A 25,087-nucleotide genomic window follows, 5' to 3' on the forward strand; every position below is an offset into this window, starting at 1 on the left:
CACAACAAATGCTACTAGAATTAGAAAACGTATCTTCAACAATAGGTCTAAAAATGAACATCAGTAAGACCAAATTTATGACAAATTTAGTTCCCAGCGAACACCTAACCATCCAAAATCAAGTGGTAGAATTGACAGAAAAGTACATACATATTTCTCGGTCATGAAATCAGAATAGGCAAGGACAATCAGACTTGCGAATTTCAACGACGATTAACACTTGCTTGGGCGGCGTATGGTTCACAAGAGACATCTTTAAGAGCAACATCCCGACAGCTATGAAACGGAAGACATTTGATCAATGCGTTCTCCCTATTATGACATACGGAGCAGAAACTCCCACGCGCATGGAAAGATCGATTCTCGGCGTGACAAAAAAAGACAAAATAAGGAACCAAGACTTAAGGAAAAGAACAGGTATCACTGATGTCGTTGAACGTATAGCCAAGCTGAAATGGAATTGGGCAGGTCACATAGCGCGACTGAAAGACTCAAGATGGACCAGAAAACTAATTGACTGGCGCCCAAGAGAAGACAAACGCAGCAGAGGACGACCACCAACACGCTGGATGGACGACATTAACCGAATATCCAAGAAATGGCAACAAGAAGCACAGAACCGTGAAGAGTGGCGAAGAATGGGAGAGACCTATGCCCAGCAGTGGACAGAAGAGGTTGTATGATGATGATGATGATCTGTACTTATTATATGTCCACTTTTATCCCCACACATCACATCAGCAGTGATTTAAATTCTTTTCCTACATTATTTATGCTCTAATAGAATTTTCTAGTCCAAGTATTATTAAAAGTTCCGTAATATTCCCTATCCTATTGATGTAGTTATATTCTGAGAAAACAAAAAAATTATGTGCCACAGATTTTTTTAAATAAGCTGGAAGATTTGCGTTAAATAAATAAATTACGTAGGTGTTATAGAAAATATACAATCATAATGTAATCATATATTAACTAAAATGGCAATCACGAAGGCAAGAGTAAATAAAGACAAATATTTTTAAACATTTTTTTATTTCTATAAGTTCTATTTTGTTTGTAATTCTTATTGTATTGACCACTTTCACTTTAAACTATTATTTTTTTCCCAATTCGACCAACAGCTCGCAATCATTTATCACATCCTTAAAGTTAGAATGTTTATGAATCATAAAGAAACCTTGCACTTGAGCAGGACTGACTTTAGCATTAAACTTCATAACTTTTTCGGCAAATAATTTAGATTGAGATGCAGCCTCCTCGCCGTCATAAAATCTAAGGTACATCCTTTCGATTTGGTCTTGGGAACACCAACCGATATATTCCTGCATATCAACACGACCTGGCCTAATTAATGCAGGATCCAATCTAAAAATACAATATGAAATTGGTAGAGGTTACAAAATACGACCAATTCGAATAAACATAATATATTCAAATAAACGCACGCTTATATCTATAGTACTTCCACTCTAACTTTTCCCATGCATGAAATTATTCACGAATTACTTTTTATAATAGGTCTCTTTTTTACTCACAGAAACTAGTATCGCAAAATTAAGCCACTTGTCAATAGAAACCACAATAAGTTAAACAAGGATAAACAACATGGCATGTCCTTAATATAATTTTTCGTTTTACTTTATTTACTATGAATTTTGACGTTTACGATTTTAAGTGACAGTGTCATTAGCGCATGACATGTTGTGTTGGTTATTATTTGAATTTATTGTTTATTTGTTTTTCAAATTATTTAACTTTTAGTCTTTATATATTTTATGTTATTGTAATTTATATTTTCAAACATATTTATTGTTAGGACGACTAACTACTGACCTCTCTTAATTTGATTACTTCCGGTAAGTAATTATTATATTCTTTAAGGAAAAGTGACAAGGAATATTTTTATGAGTATGACTACATCTCTGTCGAGTGGAAACTTATTTGTTTATTTTCGAGATTACTGTTTACCTTTTGGTTATTTTTTAATTTATTTATTACCATTCTACATTTATCTCTATGCTAGTAATACTCGCTATGATGTTCAAGCTTTTTAATGTTGAGTCGATCAATGTCCACCATACTGAAAAACTATTAAACATTTCAATAAAATAACTTTATAAAATACGTCCACCAGATAATAGCCATTTCCTAATTATTACCACTGACAGTATGTATCAATGATACTACACATCGACGTACGTTTCACTTTATTTTTTGATTTAACTTGTTTGATTTAATTTGTTTGAAAATGAATTGTGACGCATGGGAAAAGATAAAATGGAACAACTATATCAATAATTCTAAAAAAATTTCTAATAGTTACTTATTCTTTCATGAGGAATACAAATCTGCAATAAAAAAAGAGTGTTCCTATTTAAGATTTTAAAGTTACCCCCACCTCTAGGAGGTAGACTGGGAAACGTGTTTGGTGTCATTCGATAGGTTATTGGAAAATATTAAACAAGTGTTTTTTGCTTTTTCACTTGAAAGTGTATTTCTCGGAATATTAGACCGTTTCTGTAATTTACCTAGGGTATCAGGATAAATCGTTTTTTCCGATTATAGCGCCATCTATCCACAATTCGAAAAAATGTCTCGAATAAATGTTGCTCGTTTTTACGTAAGGAATCCAAATCTGCAATAAAAAATTGGGTTCCTATTTAAGATTTTAAAGTTACCTACATCACTCCACAAGGGGGTGGAATGGGGGGTTCGTTTTTGGTGTCATTGGATAGATTTTTGAAAAATATTGGAAATCATATTTTTCATTGATTCGACGTTCATTTCGCGAAATATTCAACGTCCCACTACTTTTGGGACACCCTGTGTTCTGTGTTATTCTCAAAGCGGTTAAAACGAATTAGGCTACGTAAGGATGTACTTAAAGAAAAAATGTGTGGAGGGCAGGATCAACAAGTAAAGATTTATTATATAATTTTAAAGTAAAATTATGACATTGGATTAAAACGACATAATGTGGATGATTTAAGATTTAAATTTAATTTTTACAACCTTTAAAATATAATTTAAATATGTTTTTGCACGATTGATCATTTTTGACTGTTTACCGTGACAGATTTTACGTCAGTAGGTGACATTTACTAGCAACTCGACGGTAAGTAATCCAACTCGACGGTAAGTACTCCAACTCGACGGTAAGTAATTCACTTACCGTCGAGTTAAAAAATCTCTTAATTTTGATTTATTTTTTGAAAGAATAAAGAAAACTAACGAATTATTTATTAATATTGAAACTTACGGTACAATTTGTTAATTTTTCTCTTCAAATACGCGATCAAAGTTGAAAACTTGGAAATATCAATGTCATCATACAGAAAAACGGTGGATTTAATCATTGAATATTCTGCCCAGAGGCTTCCAGGAGCTTTCAACTGCATATGTCTTTGAACGAAATATGCCAATAGAGTCTTTTCTTCGATTCTTCAATTCTTGCCTTCGCACCATTTTTTAAAACTTTGGTAGGTATTTTTATAACGGATTTTGGATTTTTCGGGAATAATTGCGGAACACCCTTCTTCCCAAGCCCGTTCAATTTCTTCAAATTCACTTTCGCTCATATTTTAATTTATAATAATCAAAATTGTACTTAAAATTATTCACAACTAAATAAAAACTCAATTCTCCATTGTTGTTATGCACCCTAGTTACTACCTAACAACCAAAGTATCTATCTTGATAAAATGAATGAAACTAGTCAATATGACGAAAATGTTTAATTTTATAATTTATAATGGTATCAATCGTGCAAAAAACGTTATAAGCATGTCGAACGTTAAGGGTAACCGATCTCAGACAATAATTGGAGTCGTCGCTCCGCTCCGCCTCCAGACAATTGTCTTCGATCGGTATAAAACCCTTACCGTTCTCCATACTTAATATACTATTGTATACCGTTTTGTAAATGGCTTTTTTGTAAATGCTCAAGTAAATAATTATACCACATTTTTTAGATTAATAGTCAAATGTTTATCACCTTTTGTTCATTATAATAAAGTTTGATTACTTCAGATTCAGGCTTGACTGATGATGGTCTGATAGAACCGAAACCGTTTTGATAGCTGTAATCAACTTCGATACAATCAATGCGTACTCCCTGTTCTCACTTACGGTTCCCAAATGTGCACATTTACAAAAGCAAACATGGACAAAATCATAAAAACGCAAAGAGCAATGGAAAGGCAAATGTTGCTCACAAGACTAATGGATAAAAAAAGAAACGAGTGGATAAGAGAGAAAACCAAAGTTAGGGATGTTAGACAAGAAGTTGCAACATTGAAATGGAGATTTGCCGGACACACTATAAGACAAAAAGAAGACTCTCATTTTGGCATCAATTGGTGCCACACCTAGACTTCGCCTAATATACTCATTTCTAATTTTATCCTTCTTTGCCACTCCTCATCCATCTAAGCATTCTCATTTCCGCCACATGCATTCGTTGTTCCTCTTTCTTCTTCACTGCCCAACATTCAGTTCCGTACATCATAGCCGGTCTTATGGTTGTTTTATAGAATTTTCCTTTCAGCTTCATTGGAATTTTTCTGTCACACAACACACCACTCGCTTCTTTCCACTTTATCCATCCAGCCCTAATTCTACTGCATGCATCTCCATCTATTTCTCCATTACTCTGTAATACCGATCCCAGGTACTTAAAACTATTGCTTTTTACAATCAGTTCACCATCCAAAGATACCATTTTATTTGTAGTAACTCCATCTTTAAATGAACATTCCAAATAATCTGTTTTTGTTCTACTAAGTTTTAAACCCTTTTCCTCCAGAGCTTGCCTCCACTGTTCCAGTTTTTGTTCTAAGTCTCTTTCACTATTTCCTACTAACACGACATCATCAGCATACATTAAGCACCATGGAATGTTACCCTGTAGTTTCGCTGTTATCTGGTCCAAAACTAATCTGGACTAAGCACAGAGCCTTGGTGCAATCCTACTTTCACCTGAAATTTATCAGTCTCTCCCACACCTGTTCTAACACTAGTCGTTACTCCCTCATACATCTTTACATATTCACCAGGGACTCCTTTCTTATTGTGTGATATTTTGAGTGACTCCTTTCTCCTTATAATGAAAATTGCATCTGTTGTTGATCTGCCCTGCATAAAGCCAAATTGATTCTCGGATATTTCGGTCTCTTCACGTATCCGTCTATCAATTACTCTTTGCCATATTTTCTTGGTGTGGCTAAGCAGTTTTATAGCCCTGTAGTTTGTACATTGTTGTATATCTCCCTTGTTTTTGTAAACAGGTACCAGTATACTGTTTCTCCATTCGTCTGGCATTTGTCCAACTTCCATAATTCTATTAAATAGACCTGCTAGCCACCTTGTTTCTGTCTCTCCCAATGCTCTCCATACTTCCCCAGGAATATCATCTGGTCCTACCGCTTTTCCTTTCTTTATTTTTTGAAGCGCTTGAGCCACTTCCTCGTTTGTTATTTTGGTGACCATTGCTGCTACTGTCTCCGTTGACTATACAGGATGTCTGTCAAATTCTTCATTTAATAAGCTGTCAAAGTACTTTCTCCATCTCTTTTTGAGATCCCTTTCGTGAGATAGTATTTTATTATTTTCATCTCGGATACATCTAATCTGATTAAAATCTTTTGCTTTCTTTGCTCTCTGTTTGGCTATTTTATATATCTTCGTTTCGCCTTCCCTGGTATCAAGTTGATCGTATAGGTTTGAATACGCTTCTGCTTTGGTTTTGCTACTGCTACTTTCGCTTTCTTTTTCGCCACCATATAGTTTTGAAAATCTGTGTCGGATCTGGTTTCTTGCCACTTTTTATATAATTTTCTCTTCTCTTTTATTTCTCCTGTACTTCGTTTGACCACCACCAAGTCTCTTTATCCTCAAACTTTTTTCCTGACGTTTTCCCAAGTATTTCAATAGCACAGTCTCTCTAATACTACTGGCCATTTTTCTCCAAATTGTATTAGGGCTTCCTTCATGTTCCAACATATTTTTTCTACTATTATTCTTCTCCTGAATAGACCTTCTTTCTCATCTTTTAGCAGCCACCACTTGATTTTTTGTGGTCCCCTCCGATATTTTTGTTTAGTTTCGCTTTTTACTTCGATGTCCAGAACAAGCAGCTTATGTTGTTGGCTTACTGTCTCACTATTACCTTGCAGTCCTTGCATTCACGTATGTCTTCTTTCCTTATCATGAAGTAGTCTATTTGGGATTGATGTTGTCCACTTTTGTAGGTAATAAGTTGAGTTTCTCTCTTTTCAAAGAATGTGTTAACAATCGCCATATCCAATGCTGTTGCTAATTCAAGCATGTCATCTCCAGCTTCATTTCTAGTTCCAAAGCCTAATCCCCCATGTATTGCTTCATATCCTGCCTTGGTTTGGCCCACATGTGCATTGAAATCACTTCCTATTATAACTCTCTCCTCTGACGGAATATCACTCAGGACGTCTGCTAATTGGTCATAGAAAGCTCTTCTTTCATTCTCACCCAGATCTGTTTGAGGAGCATACACACACACAACATTCAATACCTCTTTATCAATTACAAATTTCACTGACATCATTCTATCACTCGTTCTTATAACTTCCACTACGTTATCTTTCACTTCACTATCAGCAATTATACCAACTCCATTTCTAGTGTTACTACTCCCTGCATACCACAATTTGTAACCTTCACCTAGTTCTTTCGCCCTTTGACCTTTCCACCTAGTTTCATGAATGCAAGCAATTTGAACTCTCCTTCGTTTGAGCGCATCCACTAACTCCAGACTCTTACCTGTAAGACTACCAAGATTCCACGACCCTATCCTGATTTTTCTAACCTGCAATGGTGTTCCCCCTGAGATAGTCCTCACCCGGAGATCCGAACGGAGGCTCATTTTACTTCCGGTATATTTTACCTCAGGAGATGCCATCATTTCAGTATAAGTTTTTATATCTTTGGAGAAGGTCTTTTCATTTTTATGGCCTGAAAAGATTTTGTTTGGATATTTGATGCCTGAATGCCTTTTCTATCAGCACCATACCCTGCTCTGCACTTTTAGCCAATACACCACCAATGCAACCAAAGTGCAGTATTACCCCACACCCGCCTGCATTTTTCTGTATAGGCCAGGATCCCTACTGTAAGGACTGCTCTATAAGCCAATGTATTGTTGCCCGTATCCCGCCACTAGGAGGCACATACTTTATTCGGGATACAATTTCGATACTTTCATTATCTTAGTAATTTTACAAATATACCAGTTAGAATAGGAATTTTTACTTCTTTGTAAAAGACAAAAATTAACCGCCCACATTGTATTTCTTTCAATTTGCAAAAATTGTCAATCTTGGACGAAATTTTATGAAAGGTACAGTGAAAACTACGTTTCAGAACGAAAAAACAATAAAATCATTGAAAAAAAGTCGTTTATCAAGGGATGCTTAGCAACTATCCAATGTTTAAAAATCGTCGAAGAAAATTCAAACAAACATAATTTTGAAAATCATAGTCTAATTAATAGTCCAGAAAGCCACTGCGCATCCGCTAGGAAAAATATTCCGATTCGGATTTTTTGCGTAATCTTACTCAAAAAGGACCCCTTTTGACAAATTTGCATGTTGCCAGGACCAAAAATGGGTCAAAAATTTTTTAAACGTTTTATTTTTTGTTTTTTTCCTAAAATTATTTTTTTTGCATGGAACAAAGTTTTTTTAGGTTTTTTGGATCAATCCAAACAGAAAAGGTTTTTAGTGACATTTCTCTAAAGTTAATAGTTTTTGACATATAAGCGATTAAAAATTGAAAAATTGCGAAATTGGCCATTGTTAACCCTCAAAAACTATGTGAAAAACTGAAAATTTGAATGTTGCCAAGGTAAGTAGATATTCTTTAAACATCGATTGATGAAATCCCGAAGAGTTTTTTGCAATACAATATTCAAAACTCCTTTGTTTTTTAATTGCTAATCAAGCGTGCGCGACACTATTTTCCACCGACAGTATGGTGCAAATGAAAGGAATAAATTCGTTATTTCGTAAACCGGCGATTTGAAGGAAGAAGAGCAGATGGAGAACCCAAAAAAATGGCCTACCTCAAGGAAGCGTTCTGGCGCCGTCCCTATTTAACATCTACACCAATGACCAACCAATGCACCCTCGGACTGAGAGTTTTGTGTACGCTGACGACCTTGGTATCGCCGTAAAGGGGAAAACACACACAAGTAGAGTCGACAATGGAAGAGGCTTTAAATATGATGTCAGCTTACTACAAACAAAACTCATTAAAGCCAAACCCTACTAAAACCCAAGTATGTGCATTCCACCTCAACAACCATCTGGCGCATGTAAAACTGAATGTTTCTTGGGAGGGACAACGCTTGGAACATACTGATAGGACCAAATATCTTGGAGTGATACTAGACCGGTCACTAACGTATAAATTCCACTGTCAGAGCACAAGACAAAAGGTTTCTACGAGAAACAACCTTCTACGGAAACGTAGGGAGCAAGTGGGGTGCAAACCCCCAGGTCTTAAAGTCAACAGCTGAGGCCTTATGTTTCTCAACAGGGGAATATGCTTGTCCCGTCTGGGGTAGATCTAGACACGCCCAACAAGTCACCACGGCGTTAAATGAAACATGTAGAATAATTACCGGTTGTATGAAGCCTACCTCTCTACCATTACTGTACCGGGCAGCTGGATTCGCATCACCAGACGACCGTAGATGCGCCTCACAATATGTGGAGAAGTTCAGGCAAACTTTCGATGAAAGGCACCAATTATACGGGTTTGACGAAGCGCCAGGAATCAGCCGACTTAAATCAAGGAAAAGGTTTATGAGCAATGTCAGCGTCGAACCACCCGAACTGTTCCCCCTACATCCAGAACGACCTAATGGAATGAACCTGGACTAGAGAACCTGGAGGACACTCAACCGAATACGCACAGGTGTTGCCCCTGTAAAACAGAACCTTATTAAATGGGGCATCAAGACAGATAACGACGCACTTTGTGAATGTGGGGAAATACAGAGCGTGGAGCATCTGAGAGTATGCAGACTTTGCCCATCACAGTGTACCCTCGATGATTTATGGCTCGCAAATACAAAGGGTGTAGACGTAGCCCGATATTGGGCAGAAAAACTGTAGTCGGATCCAGAAACCAAAAAGTAAAAGTAAAGTGAAGGAAGAATACCGAAACAGGTCGATTTTTATTTTTAAGTTATGATATTGTGGCATATATGGTATTCTAGTGACGTCATCCATCTGGGCGTGATGACGTAATCGATGATTTTTTAAATGAGAATAGGGGTCGTGTGCTAGCTCATTTGAAAGGTTCTTCAATTCTCTATTTAATAATATAAACATTTAGATAATTATTTATACAGGCTGTCCTTCTACTTCGTTTTTTGTCAAATAATTTAATTTAATAAAAATTTTTTGGACACCCTGTATAAATAATTATGTAAATGTTTACATTACTGAATAGAGCATTGAAGAAACTTTCAAATGAGCTACCACACGACCCCTATTCTCATTTAAAAAAATAATCGATTACGTCATCACGCCCAGATGGATGACGTCACTAGTATACCATATATGCCACAATATCATAACTTAAAAATAAAAATCGACCTGTTTCGGCATTTTTCCTTCAAGTCGCCGGTTTACGAAATAACGAATTTATTCCTTTCATTTGAACCATACTGTCGGTGGAAAATAGTGTCGCGCACGCTTGATTAGCAATTAAAAAACAAAGGAGTCTTGAATATTGTATTGCAAAAAAGGCCGAATGGTAAAGTCAAGGTGGGACGCACAATAGACAATGTCTAGTTACACAATGCTATTATAGATACGGGATTGTAGATTTGGGATATCTTTACTTAATCTTTTGAGAATCCTTTACCTAAGTTTTATATAAAAATGCTGGTTTTATTCCTTTATAAATTTTCTTAAGAATGCGTCAGGTACCTGGATAATGATCATCAGTGCTTACGAGAAGTTTACATGCTAACCACCAAGATATAATTTTACAAAAATATGTGGGTCAAAGCCCACACCTGTGACTTGCCACCTGACTTCCACCATGTAATCAAGTCACACTACAGCTCAGATGTTACCTAGGGCATAATGGTAAAATATTTCTAACATCCATGTTTTAATTGACATCTTTAACCGATGTTTCCTTAACGGACCACGTATATAGGGCTTTGACCCACATATTTTTGTAAAATTATATCTTGGTGGTTAGCATGTAAACTTCACGTAAGCACTGATGATGACTGGTAAACCAGTTGAAAACTAGTTCTGATTGTGATGTAGCCCTTTTTAGGGATTTTAAATATACCTTTTATAAAGGATTTACTGTTTTTTGTATTACATGGTATACAGCCAACTACAGGAAAACTTTTTCCTTGTGGAATTTTCATAGCATATAACTTGTTTGTACAATACAACTAATGAAATGTTAAAATTTGCCCTAATTACTGTAAGTAATATTACTTATCGTATTTATCCAAAATGAGATTAAAAATAACCTGCATAATAATATTAGGGTCGATGTCGGCGATCATAAAAATCTTAAAGCTCTATAATAACATGTCGTAAAATAGGAAACCTTTGTCGCTAAGAAACAAAATAAAAATATAATAGCTGAAAAAGTGAAAAGTATGGTTTACATTCACAGTTGAAGAATTCTTTAAAATGCTTAACATCAGCAGATGTTTAAACATCTGATAACAATCTGAACAGATTCTGTTTTTTTCGTAGTATAAGTACAGTTTCTGGCCAAATTATTAGAGGCACTATAAAAGATTTTATAAAAAATGTTAATTATGAGGTAATACCATTGTAATCTGTACTAAATAGGGTTTTTGTATGTACCAGACACAAGGTATGTTGTTTGGTTGTCTATTTAATTGTCTATATTGAATCACAAATAGAACATTATTATTAATGAACCAATATGTATTTATTGACTCTTGAAAGAAAACAGATATAATGACAACCAAATATTGTCAATTTGTTGTTGTCATATTGTGGCTCAACAAAATAATAACATTTAATAGTACTTTAATTCTTTCAATTTAATAAACTTTAATACACAGAAAAGCTTTTTATTTCATATCAATCACAACTGTAAACTACATACCGCTAATAGGCTTAGTTTTATAGTATTTTTTGATAAAACGTTTTAGCGGTATCTACCTTTTTTTATATAAAACTTTGTTTTAAAATATAATTAATGGTTCCCTTAATAAACTGGGGCATATATCCATGCATAAAAACTATTAGCTACTCCATAAATCGCTAACGGGCCAAAATTTTAGCATTCAATTTTGAAATCGATTTTGCCGCCATTTTGTCAAATGTTAGTTACCGCCTTTGGGCCTAGCACGGCAGAATTACCCAATCGGATATCATGAATGGATTGGCGAACCGGCTCCAAGAAGGCCTAAAGGCCAGAGGCGGCAACAATACTCATAATTTTTTTAATTAGACTATGATTTTCACATGTTTGAATTTTCTTCGAAGATTTTTAAGCATTTTACCATTAGTAAGCATCCCTTGATAAAGGACTTTTTTTCAATACTTTTATTGTTTTCTATTCCTCAAAGATAGTTTTCGCCGTATCTTTCATAAAATGTCTGCATTTCTGCAAATAGAAAGAAATACAAGGTGGGCGGTTAATTTTGCCGGTGAGTGTAGTCAAAAAATTCTTTAGAAAAACTATTAGCACTAGAAAACTTTACCTTTCCTTATAATTCGTCGTCATAAAAACGATTCTAGCTTCAGTGCTAGCCACCCCGTCTAAACAATTTAACAACCCACTAAACGTAATTCTATTTAAACCCTCATAGGCTGCTTTTTGTAAGGCAGTATCTTCTCTTGATACAAATGCAGCATCGATATCTTCTAGTAGGATAATACTTTGCTGTGGAGCAACACTCAAAAGATGGTTGAGCCTGTCATCTGAGAGGCTTCGTTCTGATAAGTTCAGTATGCAGATAGAAAATCCTAATTCACCTGCTAACGCTGTTATGTAGGATGATTTTCCACAACCTGGAGGTCCATAAAGAAGATAACCTAAAATATAGAAAAAAATTTTTTATAGTGATAGTAGTAGTAGTCATAACAGTAGCAAGGTAGATATTTAAAAAAATGCTAAAATGATAAAGCAGAAATTGTAGCAGCATTTAAAGTCAACAAAAAATTTCCAAAACTGTTCTATGAGATTTGTTTAAGCAACTTAATTAAGAGGCTACATCAGCGCGTCATCAAAACGGAAAATGCGTTCCAAGATTGCAGCTTTGATTTTGAATATTTTTGTTGAGATATTTGGCACACATATCAGAAAAACCAATGTAACCGGCCATATAAACACCAAAACAGTACAAATTACTGCATATGCAGACGATGTCGCCATTATTAGTAGAAGCAAGGCACGACTAATGGAAACGTTCAAGGAAGTTGATCCTGAAGCACAAAAAAAGAGGGCTTAAAATAAACGAAACAAAAACTAAGTACATGACCATCAAAAGAACACCTGTTAATGAAAATAATATAGCAATAGATAACTATACTACTGAACGTGTGGATGCCTTCATATATCTGGGCACAGAAATCAATCAGAAGAATTCCATAAGTAGCGAAATTAATGCACGTATTTCTAGTGGAAATCTTACATACTGTGCTAATAAAAGATTGATGACATCGAAATTATTAGACGTAAGAACTAAAATGACTATCTACAGAACTTTGATGAGACCCGTAGTACAGCACAGCCGATATGTGAAACAAATGAAATATTTTAAACTTTTTAGTTATGTTAATTACCATTTAATAAATGCATAACGTATGTTCAAATGTACCTATGAGCGGCAGATTCATTTTGAATGCCCGCTATTTTTGTAAAAGACAAAATCTGAGATGGCCTCATATTTAAATTTGAATCTCTGTATGTGTAGTATGTTTGGTCCAAATTATATGCTTCTAGCATTAAATGCACAATAATTCTTATATTATTAACAACTTGTCGAAACCAAAAGACTCCATTTTCAAACAAATAAATGTTTAAAAATAATAAAATCTTTGGATTTATTAGTTCGGAAACAGATTCTCTCTTATACCTATTCCCCATCCTTCTAAAATGTGCAAGGAATAAAGGGTGATGAATGCAGAGACGTGGGGGTCTATATAGTTGCACTCCACAACACATCTTTTCATCGAGGCAAAGATCAACGAAACTGTCTCCTTGTACTCAATTATATTGTTATGACAGTTCCGTAGATTGTTCCTACATAGAAAGAGTCCCTCGACGTGAAAGAAGAAGTAGTCACGTACGAGAATATTCTGGATGTCATGGAATAACCCAGAAATGTCTGGTGACATCTAGAACGTCAGAAAACTATATAAACCATAGAGGTATATATTAACATAGAGGGAGCCTACCTTCCGCGCTTCCTGACGACAAGATCTCAGGGACTGGTTTGCTGCATCTCCTTCTAACACATTGTATCGAGAATCTATAATCACATTCAGTGTGAATATAGGCACGGAAGAGGAGGACAACTGTAGCAGCTTTACTATGCGTAAGAGTGAAACAGCACTAATCCAAATAAAAAAGATGGTGTCGTCACTTCGCTCTGAATGACTCTCTCTCTATGCTAATATTTAACTCTATGATATAAACATTATGTGTTTGACATTCTATAGTTCAGTTGTAATTGAGTATTTAAAGTTGATAGTTGTCATTGAGTTTGTATTGTAATTGAAGTAAAATAAAGTATTTTAAAGAAGTTGTAACATTGGTGACAGCGGTGGGATTGAAGACATAACTACATTTTGAATGGTTAATACGAGATCAACAGAATTTAAGAAAGAAATGGATAAGTCCGGACCCCCAGAATGGTTTTTACAAATGAAAGCAGATGAAGAGAAACGTAGGCAAGAAGAAAATATAGAGGAAGAGAAGCGTAGACAAGAAGAGAAAGAGGACAAGGAGAAGCGTAGGGAGGCGAAGGAGAAGCTTAGACAAGAAGAGGAGGAGAGGCGTAGAAAAGCAGAGGTAGAAATGATAAATAGTTTAACCCAAATTCATGAAAATTTTCAATTAGAGGCAAGCCAACTTAATAATAGAATAGACACATTAGATGAAAAACAAAACTCTTTAGTCAATAAAATACAGCAGCAACAAAATTCTTTAATTAATTTAGAGCAACAACAAAACGATTTGAAATCTAATTTAGAAAGACAAATAGTTGAGTTACAAACCAAAATTAATACCCAAGCTTCATTATCACATATTTCAGTAACTAATATCGACTCTGAACAAACAGCCCCTTCATCTTCGATAGTGTATCCAGGTACCGTCAGAACGAGCAAAATTTTGAAACCACCCACCTTCGATGGCCAAACAGCATGGGAAACGTATCGTTTCCAATTTGAAGCTGCAGCTAAAGCAAATGGCTGGACTGAAAGAGAAATGGCAGCTTCCTTGGTGGTGTCGCTTCGAGGTCAGGCAGCAACCGTCCTTCAATTTCTTCCTCAGGATTCACCTAGTTATGACTCACTTGTTCAAGCTTTAGAAACAAGATATGGCCAACAACATCTGAAGCAGGTTTTTCAAAGTCAGCTTAAAGTTCGGTATCAAAAACATAACGAGAGCCTACAAGAATTTGAAGCTGATATTAAAAGATTACTACATTTGGCATACCCTCAGGCACCTAAAGATTTTCTTGAACAAATCGGTATACAGGCATTCATAGACGGACTACATGATATCGAAATGCAACAGGCTCTCCGATTACAACACCACAAAACGCTAAATGGAGCCCTAGTTTCAGCCCAGGAGTTTGAAGCGGCTAAAAGTATTTCAAGATCTCGCCCAAGATTAAAAGAAATAAGATTTCGAGAAGATGAACAAGTCCCTACCACAGATAATCAACAACCTATTTTGTCCCAGATGTTGAACATACTCCAAAATCTTCAACAAAATCAACAAAAAGCTCAAAATCAAAACAGAAGATGTTTTAACTGCGGAAGAATTGGACATTTGCAGGTCAATTGTAGAAGTGGATCCCAAGCGAGAAAAGAAGAATACAATAATGATGTCAGAAGGTCGCCTAGATCGACATCCAGAAGCCCATCATATAGTCCTACTAGAAATATTAGTAGAGATAGGTATGTAAGAAGTCGATCTCCTACAACTGACCACAGATATTCAAACAATAGCCAGGGAAACGAATAAAAGTCGACACTAAGGGGCGGGCGTCGGCTGAATCTAATAAAAGCCCCCAAATTCGCAGTTATACTTTAAACAAAAATGAACAGAACTTATTACTTAAGGGCTACGTTGACAATCAAAAATGCACTTTTCTTATTGATACCGGTGCAACAAGATCTTTTGTTCGCAAAGAACTTCTGAACGGAAAACTACAGCCATGTAAAACAAACTTAGTTCTTGAAACAGCTTCAGGTCAAACTATTCCAATTCATGGAGAAGTAACGGCGACCATAAAGATTGGCAACACCTTGATAAAACACATATTTCTTGTAGCCGATATTAAAGATGAATGCATTCTTGGAATGGACATTATGCAAAACAAATTTATCATAGATCTTCAAAATAAAATTTTGTTTATTGAAAATGAAGAAATAGTCCTAAATTTTGAAGAGTCTACACCTCAAGTAAGAGTTATAGTTAGTGAAGATACAGAAATTCCTCAAAATTCTGAAAGTATAGTCCTGGCGAGACTGAGTCAAAAACCTGAAGGTTTACATTTCGGCGTTGTTGAAAGCGAGGAACTTGTTAATGACGGAATCTTGATAGCCAGATGCCTCGTGAATGTAGATGAGATAATTCCAGTAAGGGTTGCTAATTTGTCCAAAAAGCCTTTTAAGTTGAAGAAAGAACAACAAATAGCACTCTGTACGCCAATAGAAAAAAATAATCAAGTGCGAAAAGTATTTGAAAAAGAATACAGCTTTAAGTTACCAAGTTGACGCTAACCTGGCGAAAGAACTGATCAAAAATGTTGATCACTTAACAACTGAAGAAGTAGAAAAAGCTAATGAATTTATTAATGAAAACTACGACATTTTTGAATCCGAGAAATCTACAGGGCGTACTAGTCTAGTTCAACATAGAATCGATACTGGAGATGCAAGACCAATTCGTCAAGCCCCACGCAGATTACCGTTTGCTAGACAAAAAGAAGTTGAAAACATAATACAAGACATGATAAATTCCGATATCATCGAAGAAGCTTCGGGCCCCTGGTGTTCACCAGTAGTCTTAGTAACTAAGAAAGACGGATCTACTCGTTTTTGTGTAGACTACAGAAGATTAAACCATGTTACACAAAAGGACAGTTATCCATTGCCACGAATAGATGATACACTAAACACTTTATCAGGTGCTAAATGGTTTTCGACTCTAGATTTAAAAAGCGGCTACTGGCAAGTAGAAGTACATCCTGATGATCGAGACAAAACAGCTTTTTCAACTGGCCGTGGTCTCTACAGGTTTCAGGTTCTACCATTTGGTCTTTGTAATGCTCCAGCTACGTTTGAACGCCTGATGGAAATGGTTTTAAGAGGACTTACTTGGAAAACATGTCTAGTATATCTTGATGATATAATGATTATGTCCAAAACCTTTGATGAACATCTGAAAAACTTAAGCGAGGTATTTGAAAGACTGCGAAATGCCAACTTAAAGCTTAATTATAAGAAATGTTCACTATTTCAAAGAGAAGCGTACTATCTAGGACATATCGTTTCAGCAGATGGAATTAAAACTGATCCAGAGAAGATTTCAGTTATTAAAGATTGGCCTAAACCAGGAAATAAAAAAGAAATTAGAAGTTTTCTTGGACTCTGTTCATATTACCGAAAATTCATAAAAGATTTTGGCCGCATCGCTAAGCCTCTTTATCGACTAACCGAAAACAACATTGAATTTGACTGGACACCGGATTGTCAAAATGCCTTCGTAGATTTAAAAAAACTACTTACAACAGCACCTATCCTAGCCTATCCACGAGAAGATGGAAAATTTCTGTTGGATTGTGACGCATCTCAGCATGGTATTGGCGCTGTATTATCACAAGAACAGGAAGGTGAAGAAAAAGTTATTGCATATTTTAGTAAAACCATAGGAAAGGCAGAAAAGAATTATTGCGTTACCAGAAAAGAGCTCCTAGCTATTATAAAAGCCCTAGAACACTTTCATACCTTCCTTTATAACAGAAATTTTACAATCAGAACAGACCATAGCGCTTTGCAGTGGCTAATGAATTTTAAAAAGCCAGAAGGACAAGTGGCTCGATGGATAGAGAGACTCCAACAGTATAACTTCGACATAGTACATCGAAAAGGGCGTCTCCATAACAATGCCGATATTCTTTCTAGGCGACCCTGTTTAGAACGACAATGCCAGTACTGTAAAAGACTTGAAGAAAAAGAGAGCGTAACTGAAGAAGTAAGTCTCTGCATGACCACGGTTGAACAGGAAGAAGATAATGATCAGACTTCCCTGGAAAACATTAAGAAGAGTCAAAAGAAAGATAATGACTTAAGAGTCATACGAGAATGGCTTAGAAATGGAGTAAGACCTCTTTGGCAGGAAATATCTAAATATAGTCGAATTATAAAGGCGTACTGGGCTCAATGGGAATCTTTGCATCTTTCGAATGGTCTATTATATCGGAAGTGGGAAAGTCCCGATGGAGTACGTATAGTTCAACAAGTGGTACTGCCAAAATCACACATTAAAAGTGTGTTGCAAGAACTTCATAGCAGTCTGTCTGGAGGACATTTTGGGGTAAAAAGAACACTGGCCAGGGTTCGAGACAGATTTTATTGGATCAATTGTCGCCGAGATGTAGAAGAATGGTGTAAGAAATGCGACTTATGTAACGGTAGAAAAGGCCCTAGAACAAGAAGTCGTGGTAAAATGGCACAATATCTTTCCGGAGAGCCTTTTGAACGACTTACAGTTGATATTCTCGGTCCACTTCCAACGACAGAGAGAGGTAACAAGTACTTAATGGTTGCAATGGATTATTTTTCAAAATGGCCTGAAATTGCACCTCTTCCTAATCAAGAAGCGACGACTGTAGCAGAAGCATTCATAACACACGTCGTATCAAGACATGGAGTTCCTTTAGAGTTGCATTCTGATCAGGGACGAAATTTTGAATCCGAATTATGGCAAGAATTAATGAAAATCTTGGGTATTAAGAAAACTCGAACTACGCCTCTCCACCCACAATCAGACGGAATGATCGAAAGACATAATAGAACTATTTGTCAATACCTCTCAATGTTTGTTGCTGATAATCAAAAAGATTGGGATACCCTAATACCTCTATTCCTGTTAGCCTACAGAAGTTCTGAACATGAAGCAACCGGTTATTCTCCATCAATGATGATCACCGGAAGAGAAATGAAGCTTCCTCAAGATCTTATTTTCGGAAAATTGCCTACCTGTGAAGAAGAACCTTCATCCCTGACGTACCTAGAAAGCTTAAGAGAAAAACTGGAAAAAGTCCACGAATTTGCTCGTAAAAGTTTGAAGCTTCAAAGTGATAAAGCCAAGTCCAGGTTCGATGTGCAAGCTACAGGGACAACTTTCGAAAGAGGTGATCCAGTATGGCTATACAATCCCACACGCAAGAAAGGACTTTGTCCGAAACTTCAACGAAACTGGGAAGGCCCGTACACCGTCTTAGAGAAAATAAATGATCTGGTCTACCGCATCCAGTTTTCAGCGAGAAGTAAACCCAAGGTAGTTCACATTGAGAGATTAGCCCCATATCATGGAACTGATCCACCCTGTTGGCTTCAACCAGACCCTGATAGACCAGTTATTCGAGGCGAATAACTATAAAGGAGGGAGCAGTGTTATGACAGTTCCGTAGATTGTTCCTACATAGAAAGAGTCCCTCGACGTGAAAGAAGAAGTAGTCACGTACGAGAATATTCTGGATGTCATGGAATAACCCAGAAATGTCTGGTGACATCTAGAACGTCAGAAAACTATATAAACATTATGTGTTTGACATTCTATAGTTCAGTTGTAATTGAGTATTTAAAGTTGATAGTTGTCATTGAGTTTGTATTGTAATTGAAGTAAAATAAAGTATTTTAAAGAAGTTGTAACAATATTATTATTATTTGCACGAATTTGCCCCACATAGGTACCTACATGTGAAGATACGTTATGCATTTCCATTAAATGGTAATTAATATAACTAAAGAATTCAAAACATTTCCTAAAAAATATTTTTACGCTCTTTTTAACGCCGGTATTACCTTTTTGAAAAGTTAATATATACAGGGTGAAAGAATTGAAAAAATAAACAACATATTTTTACAAAAAAATAAGGAAAAACACAACTTCTGGTAAACTGACTCTTCTGGGTCAAGAGCTCATCTTATACATCAAAAGAAGAACCTATATCCCAAATTTGGTTGAACTCGGACTTTTCGTTCAAAAGTTATCGTGCTATTAGTCACATATGTATAGCCGCCATTTTGAATGCCCGCCTTTTTTGTAAAAGGCAAAATCTAAGATGGCCTCGTATCTAAATTTGAACGTTTATATGTGTAGTATGTGGTCCAAATTATATGCTTCTACCATTAAAAGCACGATATTTGCACGAATCTGCCGCACATAGGTACATGTGAAGATAAGTTATGCATTTATTAGATGGTAATTAACATAACGTGTCGAGTCGAGTGGAGGCCGCGAGAAGAAGCACTACGGAGCAGAGGACGCCCACTAACCAGATGGGCCGATGATTTGAAACATCTTATCGGTAACTCGATGCAAGCCGCACAAAATAGAGATAAATGGAAAGAGCTGAGGGAGACCTATGTCCAGCAGTGGACGCGTACGGGTTGATGATGATGATGATGATGAATTAACCCAACTTTTGGCAAACTGATTCTTCCGGTTCAGGAGCTCGATCTTATACATCAAAAAAAGAACCCATGTACCAAATTTGGTTGATGTCGGACTTTTCGTTTAAAAGTTATCGTGCTATTAGTCACATATGTATCGTCGCCATTTTTAATGCCCGCCATTTTTGTAAAAGGCAAGATCTGAGATGGCCTCGTATGAAAATTTGAACCTTTATATGTGTAGTATATGTGGTCCAAATTATGTGCTTCTATCATTAAATGCGCATTTCTTATAATATTTGCACGAATCTGCCGCACTATAGTAACAACCTATGGTTGTGAAACCTGGGTAATGACGAAAAAAGATGAAGACAAACTCAGGACATTCGAGAGAAAGATACTAAGAAAAGTATATGGCCCGGTGCAAGAGGAAGACGGCACATGGAGAATCAGGAGAAACGACGAGGTCAATGAACTGAATGAACGGTATGACATTGTAAGATTTGTGAAAAGGCAAAGACTGTCATGGCTGGGATATGTTCAGCGACAAGAAGACACGAAAACGACAAAGAAGATGTTACAGTGGAAGCCGGTAGGAAGGCGAAAAAAAGGAAGGCCTAGGACGAGATGGTTGGATGACGTGGAAGATGACCTGAAAACCATAAATATAAGGCAAAGAGAAGAAGGGCCTAAGAGAGATATGAATGGAAGAACATAGCCAGACAGACAGACCCATCCAGTGTTATGATGCCAAAAAGAAGATTTGGCTCACATATTTGAAATATTGTAAAGATGGCACAGATGGTACAGAGCCCAATTTGAGAAATATGTTAGTAATTATGTTTAAATTACTCTATAATTAAATAAAATCTTACAAAAACGAGCCTGTACCGCCATTAAAAGAACAAAAAGATTGACTTTCTTCAAATAAACTTTTTTATCCCATGCCTAGATTTTGTGTCACATTGAATTACTAAAATTGATTATCTGTAACAAGAAATCGAAAATATTATAACTAATAATTCATTAGGCAACGTAGAGAAATAGTCATTGTCATTTTGACAAACCTGCGTCGGTTTTCTAAGTAAAATAGCATGATTATCTTATCTGTTCTGTTATCTACATTGATATCTGTTCAGTGCAGTAGTGTATTATTTTCTAAGATATTGGAATTCGTTAGTGTTGATCCATAGGGAAGTAGTGTTTGTTCATAATTAATTTATTATATTTTGTATAATAGAACTAAGTGGTCGGACTATTTGAAAAAATAGATTATTATTAATTGTCAGTTTTGTAGGTAAGTATGTTTTACGTAAAAATATTTCGAATTTTAATGCAAGTATATAAAGTTTTAGGAGGATTTTTTATTTTATTTAAATTTAAATAAAAAAACAAAATGCACGCTTTTAATAAAATGTTCACCTATTTTGGTTTATTTTTATAAATATTTATTTACTTGTAATAAAATCGATTTCTATTACTTCCATTTAGCGCGCTTATGAATATATTGTCGCAAAATTGGATTACAGACCGATATATCTGTCACCATGTTTATCAGTCTCTCTCTACAGACCAGTGTATGATTAATCAGCCAAAGTTTAAAAATGAAACTAGCAGGTAGACAATTGGCATATATCTCGAGACTTGCTAATCTGCCACACAGATCACAGATCTAAACAAGTCCATAATTTTTTGTATTCTAACCGATATATGTTCCGTCCTTTTTCAAGGCAAGCTAAAAACTATCGTCTGTGTGTCACTTTAAGGGGAAATGGGTGCCGTCCTGAAAGGGTTAACCCGCCGTTACACGCGTCTTCTATTGTGACGTGGTTGCACGCGTATGAGCGTCGCCCTCACCTACATAAATTCGACTTATTTCGAGGAAGAATGAATGTCAACATGTATAAATATAAAATGGGTTGTACTCACATATTATAGAAAGTCTCGTAAACCAATTTTTTTTTATTAATTTAACAAAACAAAAGTAAAAATAATATAGATCAAAAGCAAGTTTTCTTAATTTTCAATTTCAGCAAGCCACTGAAGAAATTAACGTTCTTTACGAGAATTCATTTTACTAAAAATACAAATTAAAATTAATAACTGTTCTGAAGCTATTTCTTTGTGGCATTTATGTAATTGACTATTAATATTTTGTATTTTGATAACGACGTCCGAGGTGGAACTCGAAACGTCAATAAAATCAATTTTTCAAGTTAAATTGTGGCTTATTTCCCAATTAAAATAGGTAAATTTAAAAATGGGTTCTTAACCAGTAGCGCACCTAGAATTTTCCTCTGGGGTGGAGGGGGGTTTGCTTGGGCACAGAAAGTTTTTTGTACTGTTTGTGAAAGACAAGTTACATTTTCCTACTTTCTTTTATATATATTTCTATATGCTCTGGGTGGGATTTTAAACCCCAAACCCCCCCCTCGGTGTGCCACTGTTCCTAACCTAATCCAAACAATAATATTTTAATTAAACCTACCTAAATATTAAATAAACACCTAAAAGTTTCTTTGAGATAACAGAAACGTGATTTCACCGTGATTGCACGCGCAGTGAGGAATTCCCTCACTTGAAGAGGAATGTCTCTTCTTTCAACTATCACACAGCACACTGACCGCCTGAAATATTCTGTAACTTTTTCATACCCTCTCATGAACCATGCTAAAGGCATTCCTGGGTGCTTAAGGTTATCGTATTAGTTTACACAATTTTATTGGTTATAAACAAATATGGTGAGGGATTCCCTCATAGCGCGTGTAATGGCGGGTTAAGATTAAAATAATGATGCAAAAGATATTGATAAGGATAAAAAATACACGATACAAAATCTAACACTGGTTTTCATTTAAGTTTGTCTTATTTAACTTTCGTGTCCCTCGCCTTCAAATATTCATTCATGAATTACGTGAAAACATCACAAACAGATTTCAAATTATAAGTCAGTAAGAAGTAAATAATATTCATTTTGGTACATCTATTACTGAATCTCTCACAACCATCATACCCATCAAATAATCCAAATACAAACAAATCCACAAAAAAAATAAACAAATATAATTATTTTTTTGCAAACGACGAATGACGAGTAAGAACGATATAAATCAAATTTTTGAAATTTGGTTGAAAGTCCTTAGATCAATTACTGTCAATGTATGTCAATAATCTCACGATTCACAATTATCTGAATATTATTCCCTTTGTAAGAGATGAAATACAGCTGGCAGCGAGCAACCATGAAAGTCAAACAAGAAACCACGATAACGAACTGATTGAACAGATTTACTAGAATGGACCAACAATCAGAAGATTCCAGCGAACGTGGTCACAAGATTTATTACACAATGAAATAAACCTATTGTTCGTCCGCTATAACTTTTCCCATGCGTCATGATTCATTTTCAAACAAATTAAGTCAAAACATAAAGTGAAACGTACGCCGATGTGTGTAGTATATAGTATACAGTATACAAAATGTCTACATACATCGGCGTACGTTTCACTTTATGTTTTGCTTTAATTTGTTTGAAAATGAATCGTGACGCATGGGAAAAGTTATAGCGGACGAACAATATAAGGCGAAGCATCATTGGATTCTCCTCCTTCATTGCTTACAAATTCATTCACATTTACTTAAGAGTATATATTTTTGTTTTTCAAAAGTTCTGCGAACTTTCAACAGTGAGGCAACAGTGCGTCGGTAATTCGACACTGACAGTGACATTATACTATCAAAAACAATAATTTTTATACTCATAGGCACCCTCAATGTTGCCGAGTCAGTCACGTTCGATTTCCTGTTATAGAAAATCGATTTTTAGTAGATCGAATGTAACACCAAATCTAGACATGGGATGAAAAAGTTTAATTGAAGAAAGTGTATTTATTTGTTCTTCTTAATGGCGGTACAGGCTCCTTTTTGCAATATTTTTCTCAAATAAGGCTCTGTACCGCCATTCTTTATTATATTACGAATATGTGTGCCAAATATCTCGACAAAATATTCAAAATTACAGCCGCAATCTTGGACCGCGTTTGTTGCTACCTGTTGATCGCTACTGTTGCATCTTAAAACTCTTATGTAGAAGTTGATTGTAAATAAAAGTTTAAAAGGAAAAAAATCTTTATGTCTTTTTGTGTGCGTAAATAGAAAAGGTTAAAGCTACAGAAAAACAGATGACTAAGAGCCAAAAAAAGAAAATATTAGAATTTAAAAAATTGATTTTCAACTATATTGAAATAATTGTCTTACCCCTTCGATATGGAATTCCTCTGTTTATATACCACCCTGGATTTGCAATAAACTCCTGACAATCAGTGAGAATTTTGTCACTTATTCCTTTGTCAAGAATAACAGAAGAAATTGGTCTCTTCCTTCTTGGATGCCCTAATGTCCTCCATTCACTTCCCATTGCAGTGTACATTAATGTTTTTCCTTCATGTTTTTCTAATGCCATATGCCTAGCTAATGAAATTTTATAATTAGAACTAAGTAAAATATAAGAGAAATGAATTTCGACTCGATTCGATTATTCCCCGTTAGAGAGCGTTCTAACCATACTGCGATATAAATAGTTTTAATTTATATCGAGAAACTACGGTCGTGTTGGTGTAAATTTGTCTTATACTAGAGTACTATCGGGGTAGAGTAGTAGAGTATCGGGGTAGGGCTAGAGTATATATAGTCCGTCCGCTATATAAAACAGAAAGCGAAACGTACGCCGATGTGTGTAGTATATAGTATACAGTATACAAAATGTATATACACATCGACGTTCATTTCAATTTATGTTTTGACTTAATTTGATTGAAAATAAATCGTACAGCATGGGAAAAGTTATAGCGGACGGACTATACCTAGAAATAGTACTATCGGAGGATGGAGGGAGACAGATTTAAGTCAAAACGAAACCTTAGATTTTCTTATTTTAAAATATAAGAAATTGTTGAAAAGAAATTTCGAGCTCTCGAAGCTCTCTATAACAAAGTTCAATTAAACCGCGAAATTGAACCACCAAGAATCATGCGTGGTTATTTTGGTTCCACTGTATTATGTGGTGTTATCAGTTAATTTTAGTTATTATTACATAAACCGCATTTCTTACACCAGTCTTCTATATCTCGGCGACAATTAATACAGTAAAATCTGTCTCTAACTCTGGCCAGTG

General features: G+C 35.5%; 1 protein-coding gene across 1 annotated transcript in view; it reads right to left on the reverse strand.

Moving 5' to 3' along the window:
* Window positions 1–1,013: 1,013 nt before the first annotated feature.
* The window catches only part of LOC114338424 (mitochondrial chaperone BCS1), a 55,822-nt gene continuing 31,748 nt past the window's right edge, over window positions 1,014–25,087 (reverse strand). Inside the window, exons 3-5 of the mRNA XM_028289024.2 lie at window positions 24,172–24,384; window positions 11,756–12,089; window positions 1,014–1,365 (exon numbers count right to left, since the gene is read on the reverse strand). Of these exons, the coding sequence (XP_028144825.1) occupies window positions 1,095–1,365; window positions 11,756–12,089; window positions 24,172–24,384 (818 nt within the window). The 3' untranslated portion in view covers window positions 1,014–1,094. The remainder of the gene's footprint in view (window positions 1,366–11,755; window positions 12,090–24,171; window positions 24,385–25,087) is intronic.

The sequence above is a fragment of the Diabrotica virgifera genome, chromosome 2, assembly GCF_917563875.1.
Source record: "Diabrotica virgifera virgifera chromosome 2, PGI_DIABVI_V3a".
Taxonomy (NCBI): domain Eukaryota; kingdom Metazoa; phylum Arthropoda; class Insecta; order Coleoptera; family Chrysomelidae; genus Diabrotica; species Diabrotica virgifera.